This window comes from Parasteatoda tepidariorum, chromosome 3 (assembly GCF_043381705.1).
Source record: "Parasteatoda tepidariorum isolate YZ-2023 chromosome 3, CAS_Ptep_4.0, whole genome shotgun sequence".
Lineage (NCBI taxonomy): Eukaryota > Metazoa > Arthropoda > Arachnida > Araneae > Theridiidae > Parasteatoda > Parasteatoda tepidariorum.
This window is the reverse complement of record NC_092206.1, coordinates 87,520,013-87,535,864: the sequence shown is the minus strand read 5'-3', so window position 1 is coordinate 87,535,864 and position 15,852 is coordinate 87,520,013. Positions and strand designations below refer to the sequence as shown.

Here is a 15,852-nt window from a genome sequence, read left to right as displayed (position 1 = left end):
CAAGACGTGTATCCTATATATATATATATATATATATATATATATATATATTTCAATTTATTAAAGCGCTGTGCCTAATTGTAAAGATTAAATCTGCCTATTTTAATATGTAAATTTAATTTGTCTGCAAATTGCATTGCAATTGCAATTATTGCTGCTACACAAATTTTGAAAGCAAGACTAGACTTCTTCATAAAATTATCTTACAATTCGTTTTCTGTAGGATTTTGGAAAAGCAATCAAATTTTAACTCTTTCTTAACTGAAAACTGCAATATTTATAAAATATTGCTTTTACATTTTGATAATAGAGCGAATTAGTTGTGTTTTCTTAATAATTATAATTAATATTAGTTAATAAATAGTTTTAATTTTAAATAATTAAAGCTAGTTTAAGAATTTAGTGGTTCTGTGCCGCATAAGAACTTTTTTTTGTACTTTCCAATTAACTCCACTCTCAGGTATAAAGCTCTTTTATTTTACTATCCCTTAATCCTTGAATTCTAACCGTGATCCTTCAACTTTTGAAAGTCATTTCGCAGTGAAATCACGTGATTTTGACAAAATGCGAATTCTCAAATATTTGAAAAAACAACTGACTTACTCGTGTGACTTCTCAGCGAATTTTAGTATTTCTCTAAACTTTTTAGAGTATAAAACCATTTATACAGAAGGACGAGATGGTGCAGGGTTTAGTGCTTTTGCATACCAAACATGTTACCCAGGTTAGAGTTCTTCACAAATGCTATAAATAAGTACTCGATCCCTTATACTCATTTTAATTGACGTTGTATTTCCTACCATTAGTGTTAGAGATGTGTGGCATTAATCCTAATGCTTTATACGAAATTTGTATCCTTAAACCAATAAAGATAGTAATTTCTTCGATTTGATTAATTTTTTCGATCCCTGAAAACATTTAGCAAAAAAAAAAAAAAAAATGATTTCGAAACAGTAAAAGAATTTTTTGTAAATTTTGAGTTCATTTTTTACATTATACCCTCTCAGAAAATAATACAACGTTTAACCGTAATATTGGTGTAAAAATTAGTATAACTTCAATATGTGATTGCTGAACCATGATTCTTTTCAAACTGACGCATAGTCTCGTGTTTTAAGGTAATATATTCATCTTAGCACCTTCTATGACTGTAGCAAATTTGCACGATACTGCGTTTTAAAGCACTGCAAAATTTCTAACTGTGTAAGAGTCTTATTATTTTGTATTTCATTTTATTACTTATAATCATAAAATGTTTTCTTTTTCTTCTTACAGATTTCTTTTATCAAAGTGATTTCTTACAAAAAAAATTACTTGTGTGCAAAGTTATAAAAGGTTAAAATGTAACTGGACTCATTGATCCAAATCCCACACCTAAAGCATCGAACTATAAAGCTTTTATTTTTTATTTCGAATCTTTATTTCTATTTACTATTTCCCAGTGAGAATCGGCATTAAAATCTAGCGTTATTTATGACCATGTGTAATGAAAACGCTGCCTGATAAAAAAAGACTTTAAATGAGAATAACAGGAATGATACCGTTAACTGTTACATTACAAAAATGGATTTCCTTTTTGTGTGTTAAACAAGTAAATTAGAAATATTTATAATTCCTCTTTATACCGCAAACATAATTTTTTTTTACTCTTTCAGAATCAGACATCAATAAGTTCTGCAACAGTAAAATAACAAGCACAAGCGGCTATATATCTTCTCCTGGATATCCAAGATACTACACTAAAGTGTCCAACTGCACGTGGACCATTGAGTCTTCAATTATGCAAGAGATGAAGCTGACAATTCTAGATCTCAACATGAGGACTGGCATACAAGCAAGGGGTAGAGAAATTTGCCCCGATAATTTGATGGTTCTAGAAAATGGACATAAAATCCGGTACACATGTGGCCACTTGAAAAAAGAAACTATGATACCTCTGACCACTAGGGGTGGCTTAGTAAAAGTTCGGTTCCAAAGCAACGAGTTCTTGCCGTCCAGAGGATTTTTATTATACTACAAATGTAAGTCAGTTTGTCGATATATTTATAAAAAATTATACGATATTTATTTATTGAATCTTGGAAAGGCAATCTGGCATACTCTTACAAAAAAAGGGTGTTTCTGAGGTTTACAGATGTAAAAAAACCTCACCTGAAGTCAGAAATGGTATTATGAATTGCCCCAAAAATAACCTCAAACACACCTCATAAAATCAACCTCTTATATAGCACAGCGATACTTTTAGTTGAGATCGGATGAAATTATTCGCACCTCAAAGCTCTTAAGTAGATTTCCTTCAGCATCAAAGCAAACTGAAGTGTAAATAAAACAATTTCCTGCAGCTTCGGTGGTTGATCTTTTAAGGATGTTTTTTAAAATTGAGTCAACTTCAAATAAGCCTTAAATCAAACTTAACACCTCAAAACAACATCAAATAATCCTCAAAAACACCTTAAATTTTCGTAAGGGATTTTCGAGGCATCTATTCAAAAACTAAGTAACTGACTCCCAATGAAAAGAAATGAAATATGTGAAGATTTCTGAAAAAAAAAACACAGCAATATTTTAGCTACTTGAACTACTTTTGAAATACCTTTATCTTCGTTAATAGTGTGTTGTCTGTTGTTATTTATGTTTTCATTGCTCGAAATTCTTTACTAAAGTCATTTTAAATTCTCTTTATTTTTTTCCATCTCATTTTCTCCCTTTAGGCATGTGAAAAGTACTTTTTTTTCGTCAGCGGATACATTCGCATCCACATTAGATATGTCTGCATGATAGAAACTAATTTATACTAGTGATGAATATTCATTTTAACTTAACACTTTTTATTACTAATTCGTTTACTCATTTATGTTGTGAAAGTAACAAGGTTTGTTAAAAGAAAATCATGCACTAGTTAAATATTTAGCGCAAGTTTAAAATTATCTACTAAAAATGTCAACTTAGACAGTCAACTTAATGAATAATTCAGCCCTAACACTTATTATTTAATAATGATTTGCTTTCTTCATTCATGTTAAAAGTCTGCATCTAATACAATTACTATATATTTGGTGATAGGAACCAGCTATATAATTAGAATCAATCCTAAATAATTTCGTGGAAAAATTTAAAAGCAATTAAAATTAATGAATAGCTTAGACATGACAATTTTTTTTAAGAAAAGCTCGTCTGATTCATTCCCGTCAAAATGTAACTGAAATATGATTATTTCTTTCAGTTAATGGATGCCGTCAACTTCCCCCACCGCGACTAGGCTACCTCGTATACAGTAATAACCGATCAGCCCTTTACATGTGTTGCAAAGGACACGTCTTCAATGATTCACTATCCAACTCTCTGTTACTTCAATGCATTGATGGTACATACTGGAATGGTACCGTCTCGAGTTGCATGAGTAAGTTCAATCACCCTTAGCTCAGAATGTCAGTTAATGTAACTGTTGATTTGTGTATCGACAATTTATGTAACCAGGAATATTAGTTTCTCGTATTAATTCGTTACTTAGATTTACAGTGGTCTGTCCAAGCAAAATTTACAACCGTTTAGCGGTATCTTCACAAATTCAACTTAAGGAAAAACAATAGTTTCACAAAATATTTTTTCTTAAAATTTTATTTTTGTATCTCGTAAGAATCGTATTTCTACCACATTTTTGTGCTGGTTTTTTAATATAAGTTTTAATTTTCACAAATTATGTCTAAATTTTCACAAAATATTTACCTTTCAGAAAAACCTAGACAGACTCCTGAGATATCGGTATCATATTGCAGGTTATAAGATACTGGACGAAATAAGGAATAGCAAGATAAAACTTGGATGTACACTATAATTTTAATACCTAATAAAATATCCCAACCAAACTCTCAAATAAGCATGAAGAAATTGCTACATGTAACAAATTTATCAATTTTCTGCACGAGAAAACTCGACAGCTCATTTAATTTTGATCAATTCCTGGTGAATTGATATATTCCAATATGTTTAGGACTGACAAAATCTTATGAGTTGCAAATCTAATCCCACGGCTAACTTTCTGCCCGACAAGGAACTTGGCGTCGATTTCAAATCTTGTTTCACCATATCTTTCTTCCACTATCCATCTATCCTTTATTCTGTGGGTATATGAATGCGACCCATCCTATAAACAACTGTAAGATCGAATGAATGGCAATGATTGCGCTACTTTTGTGATTCAAAAGTATTCCTTTTATAGTACTTTTGGACAATTGAATTTCGACAAGAACCAACTGGCTGGGCGTAACTGCTACTGGCTCAATGCCGAATAATTGATTTCTCAAAGAAAGTGGATGGAGTAGGAGTCATATTTTATATAAATTATGAAAGATTTTCAATGAAAATGTGACCATCATAAAACAGATAAATGTGTGTAGTACAGACCTATCAAATTCTCTGGCTTCTAGCCGGAAATTTTTCCCACTCTTTAAAAGTGGCAGTGAAATTTCGGTCTTATCATTAGATTTTAAATGATTTTGTTTACCAGAATATATAAATAATTAAAACACATATATAAATGTCGGAAAAGCAAGCACACTAAGGAAAAAAATTATATTAAAATAACAGCACGGTATGGTAACGACATTTCTGTTAAAATAATAATTTTAGTATTAAAAACCAAAATATACGGGAACCATTTTGTTAGTTATTTCGCTCATATGGTAATAGTTTACCGGCAATTCTGGTTTTCAAAATTATAGTATGTTATTATATTACCACACATTTAGTGAAAAATACAAAACTGAAAGGTTTATGTGGGGGAGGGGAGTATGTCAATCGACAATGTCAACGACAATCAATCTATGAAAAATTACCCCAACATAGAATCGAGTTAACATGTTTTATATACTAGGGAATTGGAATTTTGTAGTGGTAGATACTCTACAGCACTCCCCCACCAGAATTTTATCTATGATCCTCGATGCTGTCTTACCAGAATCTTCGATGAATGGAGTACCACAAGTTGATTCATTGCTGTTTTGTGAGAGACCGGGAGAACTGTGTTAAGATCACCGTACTTTTTGAGTCCTGATCATAAGAACTGTATTAAGTTCACGGTCTTGGTCACTCCTTTGTTGCCTTTAGCAATTGAGTGTATACGTTGTGTGTGATCGAGACTGAGAAGCAACAGCGTGAGGAGGACAATGTCGCAGTCTCAAGTAGCAAGTAAAAAAAAAATCCAAATTTGTACAAAATCGATCGTATAGTTTACTTAAATGAATTCGCTTTTTTTTACAATATATCTTTAAATGAATTCGCATTCTTTAATTTTCTCTTAAAAAATTATTGAAAAAGCGTGATGAAAAGAAAAAAAAAGAATGGGAGAATATGATCACACTTTTTTAAATTGCTAGTACACAATTGGGTACTTACAACTCGAGAAGAAGACAATCACTGATGCACAGACACGTGTCCTATGTCATCAACGCCAGCTGATCGCTTATAAACAAGATGGCGAGTTAATATCGAACTAAGTTTCTCTACTTAGATTAGAAAGTTATTTAAAGTGAAGTTATTTAAATTCAAAGTCACGTCGCACATCGGATTTGTTAAAATATTATTCCTTCTCGTCTACATCTTTTACTTAGCTTAGATTTAGTATTTGTTTTTTTTTTCTTCCTATAACTGTGATATAGTTTTGTTTTGTGTACATAATTAATTTATTTTCGACATGGCTTCGGGCCTTTCTTTGCGTTAAGTAACAAATATATAGTGAAACAATTGAAATCTTCGTGAAAGAAAATAGAATATATCAATCAAGAGAATTGATACTTAACGGGCGTTGCTTACTCCAAATAGAATAGAAAGAACAGTTGATAACGTAAACAAATACCACGATTTAATAACCAATCAGGATCGAGATACCCACAATACGTTACTTGCAGGTATCCCATTAACAGTATTTTAAGAAATGTGGTTATTCATTTTTAAATAAAAAGCATAAATATTCGAGTAAAATATTGATTCAATAAATATGCTATTTAAAAACTAATTTTTTTATGTTTTAATTTAATTTTAGGTATGGAAGAAGCCATTCGTCTCAGAAGCAACGATACGAATTTTGCAACAACGCCAAATGTTGATATAGTCGAAGTGTACCTAAGAAAGCACAATTATGTAGAAGGTAATTTTTAAAACACCTTTAAACTCCCAGACAATCAGAAAATTTTGACATTAAATTCATATTTGAAAATGTGTGGTGACTAATAATGTTACGAACAAGAAGAAAGAAGTTACAGGAATTTTGTTTTGTTGTCAAAGTACTAAATAACTTTTAGAACTTCAATGAATTTTTTCTTGAAAATATAAAGCAATAAAATTATAGTTAGTATTTTTGGTTAGGACCTACTAAATTTAATTCTGCACATTTACCTATTATTATAATTTGCAAATTAACTTTTATTTTTCTCAAAGCTGATGATTTGGGTGATTCTGAAAAATTGACGAACAAAAATTACACAGAAACAACCATGTTTATCAAAAATCTAAAAACGAACAAATATATAATAATAAACTACAACATTTAGAACTACTAAAAAATATTTCTTCAAAATATAAAGCAATAAAATTATGCAATTAGCATATTTTGATAAGTTATTAATTTAATCTTGTACATTTGCCTATTATTAAAATTTATAAAATTACCATTTGTTATTCTTTAAACTGATGAAAACCAATTTGAGGGATTCTGAAAAATTTCCGAACAAAAATTAAACGAAAACATTTATCAGATACCTAAAGAAAAAGACAAATGTATAATACTAAATTACATTTCAATAAATACTGATTGCGGAATTTAATCGGCATAATTGTTTCACAAAAAATAATGGAGAATCTAAAAAACAGAGCTATACTATTTAAATTCTTATTGGGTGACAATTATGAGTATTTCATATTTCAGATATATATCAGTTTATCAGATATCTCTGTTTATTTGTAAAAATTAAAGAAAGATGATTAATATCTACTTCTTATTTTGAATTTGCCCCCTCTGTTTTGATCTCTTTCATTTATTGTGAAATTTCAATTATTATTTATTTGTGAAAATTAAAGAAAGATATCTACATCTCATTTAGAATTTGTCCCCTCTGTTATAATCTCTTTCATTTATCGTGAAATTTCAATTATTGTCTATTTGTTGAAATTAAAGAAAGATATCTACATCTCTATTAGAATTTGTCCCCTCTGTTATGATCTCTTTCATTTATTGTGAAATTTCAATCATTGTTTATTTGTGAAAGTTAAAGAAAGATAATTAATATCTACATCTTATTTACAATTCGTTCGCTGCGTTTTCATCCCTTTAATAGTTAAGTCCGTTCGGAAGAAAAGAAGCTTCCTTATATATTAATTTGTGACAGCTGTATACTTCATTTTTAACAAAGATTCTAAAATTGCATATGCAGAGCGGTTATTGCGAGACACCCTAAATAATCATATTTAATGTAACTACATTAAAAGAATTAACCTTGTTGATTATAGGATTTTTGAAAAATCAGTTTTTCTGAAATTGACTTTAATAGAGGACGGTAACTGATTTTTTCTTTTCTTTTTTTTTACTCAGAAACGACGAAATTACACATTTCGTTATTTTGAATGTTACAGTTCGCATTTATTGTGGCTGAAATTGTGATTTACATTTATTTGGAATTTACTTTATAAGATTAAAATCGCGAATTTCTAAATTTTTTTATTTGAGCTTTGAAATTTAAACTTCCTAGAACACACATTGTAAAAAATTCCTGATCAAGTTACGGTAAAAAGTATCGAAAATATGGTAAAAAGTAAGCTCTTTTTACCATAAAATCCATTTTAACCGTAAAATTTTACGGAACAAAAATCCGATATACCGTAATCTTTGCAATTATATTTTCTGTAAAATCACAAAAAATAAATAAATATTACTGCAAAAATTGCGTTATAAAACTTTACGGTAAAAATGATTGTTCGGGAAATTGGATTTTACGAATGCTGCACTCGCAGTGCCAGTTGTTTTTTTTACCGTCATTTGATTCAGAATTTTTAGAGTATATATTTTTATACCTCTAGTTTTAATTTTAAAATCATCGTGATGATTAGTGGCACGTCGTAATATTCTCATAGAATAAAAATATTGATTACTGTAATATGATTAACAATATTTTGTATATTTTTAATTATTTCTATTATTTGAATCAATAGCATATTATCGTTTAATTCTAGGACTATACGCGCTGTGAGTACATTCTATACCAAAATCGTGTATTTAAATAATAAAATTGTAATATTGTTACTGTATTTCAATAATAATTCATTAACTATAATTTTTTTTCCACAGAGATCCTTATTCCAATGGCCTGTGTTGTTGGTCTCGTTTTTGGAAATGTGGCTATAATACTGCTTATACAAAAGATTAGAAAGTAAGAAAATTTCTTAACTTTTTGAAAAAAATTTGCAAATGTCAACATTTTTTTAGTCATAGATCATACTGTTTTGAGACTAATTAAAAATTAATAATGATTTTAGGATATTAAAAAAGCAAATTTATTAAAACAGAAGAGTTATTTTTGATGAATACTTTTCATGCATATGGGGCAAAAAAAACACCCTTAATCTACAGATTGAATTTTTCTTGCTTTAAGATTCAACCTTAATAATTCGAGCGCCTAACATTAAATATGCTTATTAATTAGAGCAGACAATATTTAAGTTTCGAAATCAGACACAAAACGTACTTTAATTTTGTTAGCGAATAGTAAAATTCTTTCTCTTATTTATAAGATTCGTCCATCCAAGCATCAATGTAATAAAATAATTTTAACGTAATAAATTTAATTTTGTTTTAATAACAGCTGAAAAGCTTTGAATTATAAAGGACACAAATTTTTACATCATTTTAAAATATGTAATTTTAATTGACGAAATACAAAATTCGAACTTTGAAATTGAATAGTCGAATAAATTTTAAGAGTAAATTTTAGAATAAATTTTAAATGTTCAATTTTTTAAAACTATTCGATAAATTTCATTCAAATATTTTTATATCGATTTAAAATGATATTCTTTATAATGACGTAACAAATTTTATACCTTACAATCCAAATTTCTTCGACAGTTAATAAATAAAATAATAAGTAATATATAAAAATTATTTTTTACGCAGAATTAATTAATAAAAATATTTTTTTACACAGAATTACCTTTGGATAAACAAATTTTTTAACTGTGTGGATAAAAAAATTTCGATGCTCTTAAAAATTTCAGGTGATACGCAAAAATTTAAATTAACAAAAAGGGGAACAACAATAAGGCGACTGCTCTTTTGCTTAAACTATTGGCAACACATTTTCCAGATTGCCACTATCCCAATATTTTGAGGATTTTATGTGTATTCAGAGAAAGTACGTTTTTGTGCTTATTTTCGTAACTTAAAATATCGTCTGCACTAATTAATTATCATATGTAAAGTTAGGCAGTCAAACCATTAAAATTTAGACATGGTACGTAAAAGTAAGATCATTAGACCAAGTTATTCAGGGTACACATTTTTTCTGCACACTAGAGTGTAGCGTTCTGCACACTTAAGATAGATTTGAAATTTGTGGTAAATTTTAGAGCTACATGAAAAAATAATGGCATTAATAAACACCAGTTTTATTACTTCATATTTTTAACTCTATTTTGTGACTGTTTATCTCACTATCAATTTTTCGACCACACTTTGGTTACCTAGCTATTTGCTTATTTTTCAGGCGCTGAAATTACTACCAAATAGAATTGAACGCAATAAAATTTCAACCATTTCAATTTGAACTATCACGCAACAAAAATTCAAAAATAATAATATTGATAAAAGAAAAATCGTTTAAAAAAAGCTTATATTATTACCTAAAATTTCTTTACGTTTTAAAAACTTCTTCATTATATCATCATAATTGATGACACGACAGCCCTGGGTGGGCCCTGGTCTTCTTATGAAGATTTTTCCAGTTCACTCTTTTGCAATGTAACTGTTCTTCAGTGCAATAAAAAAAAATTTTATTTTAAGACGACTTTTCCATTGGAATACATACTCATAAAAATATTATGAAATATGTAGGCATAAAAAATAATCTTCTGAATGTCTAATAAGCTCTCATACAGAAATTGTAACGTTGGCTCAAAATAAAAATATTGGTTTTTCTTAGTATCTCTGGAATTAATGCACGGATCTTATGTTTAATTTGTTTATACAATTTTTTTTTAAAATTTAGATTAATTAATTTTTAAAAATTATGTGTTGCTTCTTAGTATAAAAAAATTTAAACCATAAAGCCTATTTTTTGCTGATGCAGAAGTTTTTCAAACCTGACCTATTTTAAGATATCCATTAACTACCAGCATAAATTCTAATTTATTTTTTTTTAATTGATTAAAACTGAACATTTTATAATCATCACTCAAATGGGATGATCAGTTTCACTAAAAAAAAATTTTCACCACAAACTCACTTATGAAATAAAGCTGATTTGAGCTCGGAAATTACATAATTTATTGCTTTTATTAAAAACGAAATTATCTGTTTGAAAACATCACCTCGCAGAATTAGCTGTAGTAAGCAGCAGTATACTTTCTAACCAGAAGTAGAGCAGGTCAAGAGCACGAGATAGTTGTTGTCTACATTTACATTGAAAACATCCTCCATATCTTATATTACAACGTCACTAATGTTTATTTATTTTATTTTTTTAGAAAGAGAAAGACAAGCGCATCTAATCATAATGGCCGCTCAACCAGTGAAATGAAGAAATCTACTTCCAAACCACAAACTCTACAAGTACCAGTCAATATACCAATAGACTCAACCATTCCCCCAATAACGAATCTACCAGGATCACCAAGAGCAGTTAGTATAGTGCCTGCATCTCGACCCATTCCAACAATCAAGCAAGCACCAAGAGTACTTATGACTGACTTATAGTCCATAATTCCACTTTATTTATTTTAAAAATTTAGCCAATTAATGCTAGGAGCTGAAAAGCATACTTTTGGCTTCTTTTTAGTGTTTAATTCTGTGCTTCAAATGAAATTAAACAAAATATTTGACATGTACTTAAAGAAGAGAAAAATATTTCTATGAAAGCCACAGAAAATATGAAAAATCATGTATATTTTAGATGCCATGCATTTTTTAACATAATTTTCAAAACTGAAGACAATATATATATGTATCATAAGTTAAAATACAACGAAAACATCGAAGACAATAACTTAAAATACCGGAAAACAAAATAAGGGAGAGATATAATCTTGTCATCAGCTCACACGATCATATCCACAAAAAAGAGTGCTTTCTGATATCGTATTAATACAGCCAAAGCAAAAAATTTCTTTAAAAAAATTTTTCTTTTTTCTACATGTTTTCTTCAGATTTTTAACTTATTTTTGGGGTTCTATGTACTTGCAGCTTATGCACAGTAAACAAAACGATATACATAAAAGAAAATCCATATATGTAGTAAAACTATATATAGTAAAGTAAAATTGTATAAATTATTATTTACAACGCGCTTAGATTTTTTTTCAGCAGAAAAAATAATAATAAACTGGTGCATAGAATCTAAAAACATCCGGTGCTAAGCCATGCTCTAATTTGGCGTAAAAAAAAGATTCATACGAATTAGTACAAAATGAAAAATGTTGAAAATCATCCTTTTTCCAGAAATGTCAGACAAATAATAAAAAGAGACGTTCTCTTAAGAAAAACACAAAATAGGAAATATAAGCTATTGTAAATAATAAATTATGAAAAATATTTACTTCATCAACGATATTTTCTGTGATTTAACGATGAATTTGTATTTGTGAATCTAGTCACGATTGCTTCATATTAGAGAATATTTTTTTAGTTTATTTCGAATATTTTTATATAGCTAATATTTATTATACTGTGCAACATTTTTACTCGAAGTACATAAAACTTTACTTTATTAACATAACAATGTTATTTAAAATATTTTACTGAAATATTTACCATTATATAGGTACAGGTACATAAAGTTTTATAAGTCACGATTGCTTCATATTAGAGAAATTTTTTTAGTTTATTTCGAATATTTTTATATAGCTAATATTTATTATACAGTGCAACATTTTTACTTGAAGCACATAAAACTTTACTTTATTAACATAACAATGCTATTTAAAATATTTTACTGAAATATTTACCATTATATAGATACAGGTACATAAAATTTTATAAGAATTAAATGATATCTTAATCTAGTTTCAAAACCAGATAGATTACATGACAAAGGGGACCCTCATGACATAGGGGTGTGGACCCCAAATGGGGTAGAGTTAAACATGTTTTTAATCATATTTTATTTTCATAAAAAAAAAATATGGTAATTGACATTAAGCCTGATACGAAAATCATCCACACGAGAAAAATACGAAAGATATAGCACCAGGGCTTTATCTTTTTTAATTACTAGTTTGAGTTTTGAAAATACATAAGGAACTCAGATCTTAACTAATAAAAGTATTTGTTGCATTTATTTATTTAAACTATTCGTTATTATTTGGTGGATGATTTTTGGTTTGAATTTGCATACTGTAAATGAAGTTCAATTTCTTTATCTCAATTATCTGTTTTGAGAGGTCATTCTCGCTTAATGACTTATAAAGAAAATTATTTTTATAAATCCTACGTCACAAACTTATATTAATGCAATTTAGAAATATGCATTGCTAGCCACAAGACTAATTTGATATACATATTTTTAGCTTTTTAAAAAAGTCATGACTTCTATGTAATTTGCGTTTAGAAAAATAGAGGCAGCAGCATCTAAACCCGTTTAAACAGGAAAAAAAATGAAAAAGTAACAATCGATGTATAAACGAGTTTTCTTTTCTTGGTATTTAAAACAAAAAATAAATCTATTGGTTTTGAAACTGGACATCAGATATTCATAATGTTCATCTTTTAACCTTGTTCTAATATTTTTATAAGGTTGAGTGCGTTTGCTAAACCATTTACAATACATCTTCCACAAGAAATATCCAGCCATATTTATATATTATTTGTAATTTTGTAAACAGCCTGCCAAATAGTATTCTTTTAATAAATGTACACTAACTGCATATTTAGCTTAATTTGTATAGACACTTTTTTTTACTAACTTTGTACTACTGTAAATAATATTTATATTAAGAGACTGATATTGTATTATAGACATCATTTTACCGAAAAAGTATGCAAATTGTTTTGCACTCAAATATGTGATATTCCAACGGCAACTATCATTTGTATAAACTTTTCACACGTCATTTTGTAAACACATTATTTTTTTTTCATGTTAAGTTGGTGAAAATGTATTTCCAGTCCTTTCCTTGAAGGTTCAAAATAATCCGTGTTAAATTTTATTACACGATACTATGGTCAAACTTGAGCGAAAATATATTTCATTTTATTACCTTATTAAAGGAAGTGGAAAATTAGCACGAAATTATGGTTCAGATATGGTGCAGTGCACTCTCCTTATGATACATTTCTTCTCTATTGTTTCAATCAAAAATGAAAGACTTTTTCACCAACCTAACAATTTTCATCAACCCATGAATTGTATTATAAGATAAAGTTTTCAAATAAAAGTTATTATGAACTTTTTACTGTTTTTCATTTTATCCAAAGCATGTTACACTTATGGTATCACAATTATTTCCCCATATTTTAATTTTAGAACAATCTGAGTGTAATAATCTTCTGACAGTGATGCAGCATACGGAAAATAAAAAACGAACCAACCTGAATAGCTTTTGATCTAATAATCGAATCTTCACGTTCTAGAACTTCATCTTAAGGCCCGAGGGGTGACTTCAAATAAGCTAACTAATTGGTGCCGATGATGTTTTAAGTTACGAAATCGGACACAAAAAAGTACTTTTTCTGAATAAAGGTACCTTTTTTTCCGACGGATTTGGGTTTCTGACCCTTTGAATATAGTTCGCCAATCTGTAAAATATATAGTAAATTTGTCCTTTTTTTTTCAGTTCGATTTCGCAGGAACTATTCGACCGATTTCACTCAAATTTGAATTTTGTCATACAAAATTACATTCTTTAAAATTATGTAAAAAATTTATACCAATTTAAAAAATTTTCGACTTAAATTTATAACATAAAATAATGAAAGATGATAAATAATTACTGAAAGTTAAATTTTGAACGTAATTAAAATGCAACTTTAAAAAAATATTTATTACCTTTGGATAAACAAATTTTATAAGTGGGCAAAATTTTTTTCATTCGCTTAAAAGTTCTAAAGATTTGCTAAAATAGGCAAAAAGTAAAATTAACATTTAGGGGTTTAAATTTTTAACCACTCTCCTAAACAAACTATCGGGACTATGTTTTGTGGGTCTGAAATTCGTCGCAAAAAAGGTATGTTTATTCAGAAAAGAACGTCTCTGTGTATTATTTCGTAACTTAAAATATTGTCTAAGCTAATTATTAGCATATTTAAGGTTACCCCCTCAAACTATTATGATTGAGTCCTAGAATGTGAAAATCCGATCATATATAAGCAAGAAATTATTTTAGAAAGAAAAAAAGGATGATTGAGGAAGAAAGAAAAGGATGGCTTTTTGCAGTACAAAAATATTAAAAACAGCATTTTCCATGCAATAAATTCACTTTTCTATTTTTCATTTTTTAAAGAATAATTTGCAAAGGGATAAGTAATATTAAAAGCAGTATTTTTCTGTGTAATAAGCTCGCTTTTCCAGTTCTCCGATTTTTAGCGACAATCTTCTAAGAGCTAATTATTAAAAGCAGTATTTTCCATGTAATAAACTCCCATTTTCTGTTTTCATATTTTTGGGGACAATTCACTAAGAGAAAAATATTAAAAGAGGTATTTTACATCTAAGAAATTTGCTTTTTCAGTTCTCATATTTTTAGGGACGATTTTCAAAGAGAGAAAAATATAGGACAAATTTTACAGTAGATTTGCAACCAGGAATTTTAAAAAAAAATTCATGTCCTAGCAGGCATATTAGTACATAAAGTACATGCCCAAATGAGACTGGTGCAACCCAAAACATCTTTTTCGAATGCATATAAATAAAAACATGTAAATGTGCTCATTATTGCCAGCCCCCTCGTGTTAATAAAATTATATCTGCATCAAAATTTAAGTATAAAACTGATGTATTAAATTTTATTTACAAAAAAAATAGTAAGTATTATTACAAATAAGCATTACAAACGGATCAAATACAGAGCATTATTGTAAACCAAGTATTATTATCAGAAGTATTAAAATTGTTAGAAAGAGCATGACTGTCAACACAACTAATTCCTTTTATGTCAAAATAACCAACGTTCAATTGCAGCTGACATATTTTAAGTTGAAAGTTGCAAAGAAATAGGGGTAATTTTTTTTAAAATAAAAGTAGGCATGATTAGAGGATTCAAAAAGAAAAAATTAATATTGCTTTATAAACTATTATTTGCATGATTCATTCAATTCAAAGCAAATTGAGCAGCATTTAGGTTTTATCAAATAATATCAATTTTCTTTTCTTAAATATACTACAGTTTATACCATCCAGCATGTTGTTGATTAATGACCTTGAGCGAAAGGGCAAAAAAATGTGTGTCAAATAAAAAAAATTTAAATGTGGGACAATATACACTCATGGACAAAAAATTTGCGCACTAAGAAGGAGTCGTCAAAATGAAACGAAATTTTACATACGTAATGACTACTTTGATATAAGTAAATGATTAGAAAATCAAAGAAAACGAATAATTTATTTCAGAGAAAAAGGCAAAAGAACGGAGGAGTTAATATCCCGTTGGACCCCC

General features: G+C 28.4%; 1 protein-coding gene across 1 annotated transcript in view; it reads left to right on the top strand.

The window, feature by feature from the left end:
• Nucleotides 1-11,198, top strand: part of LOC107454090 (uncharacterized) — a 72,903-nt gene extending 61,705 nt beyond the window's left edge. Inside the window, exons 4-8 of the mRNA XM_016071146.3 lie at nt 1,656-2,021; nt 3,224-3,400; nt 6,041-6,145; nt 8,339-8,420; nt 10,732-11,198. Of these exons, the coding sequence (XP_015926632.1) occupies nt 1,656-2,021; nt 3,224-3,400; nt 6,041-6,145; nt 8,339-8,420; nt 10,732-10,960 (959 nt within the window). The 3' untranslated portion in view covers nt 10,961-11,198. The remainder of the gene's footprint in view (nt 1-1,655; nt 2,022-3,223; nt 3,401-6,040; nt 6,146-8,338; nt 8,421-10,731) is intronic.
• The last annotated feature ends 4,654 nt before the right edge of the window (nt 11,199-15,852 follow it).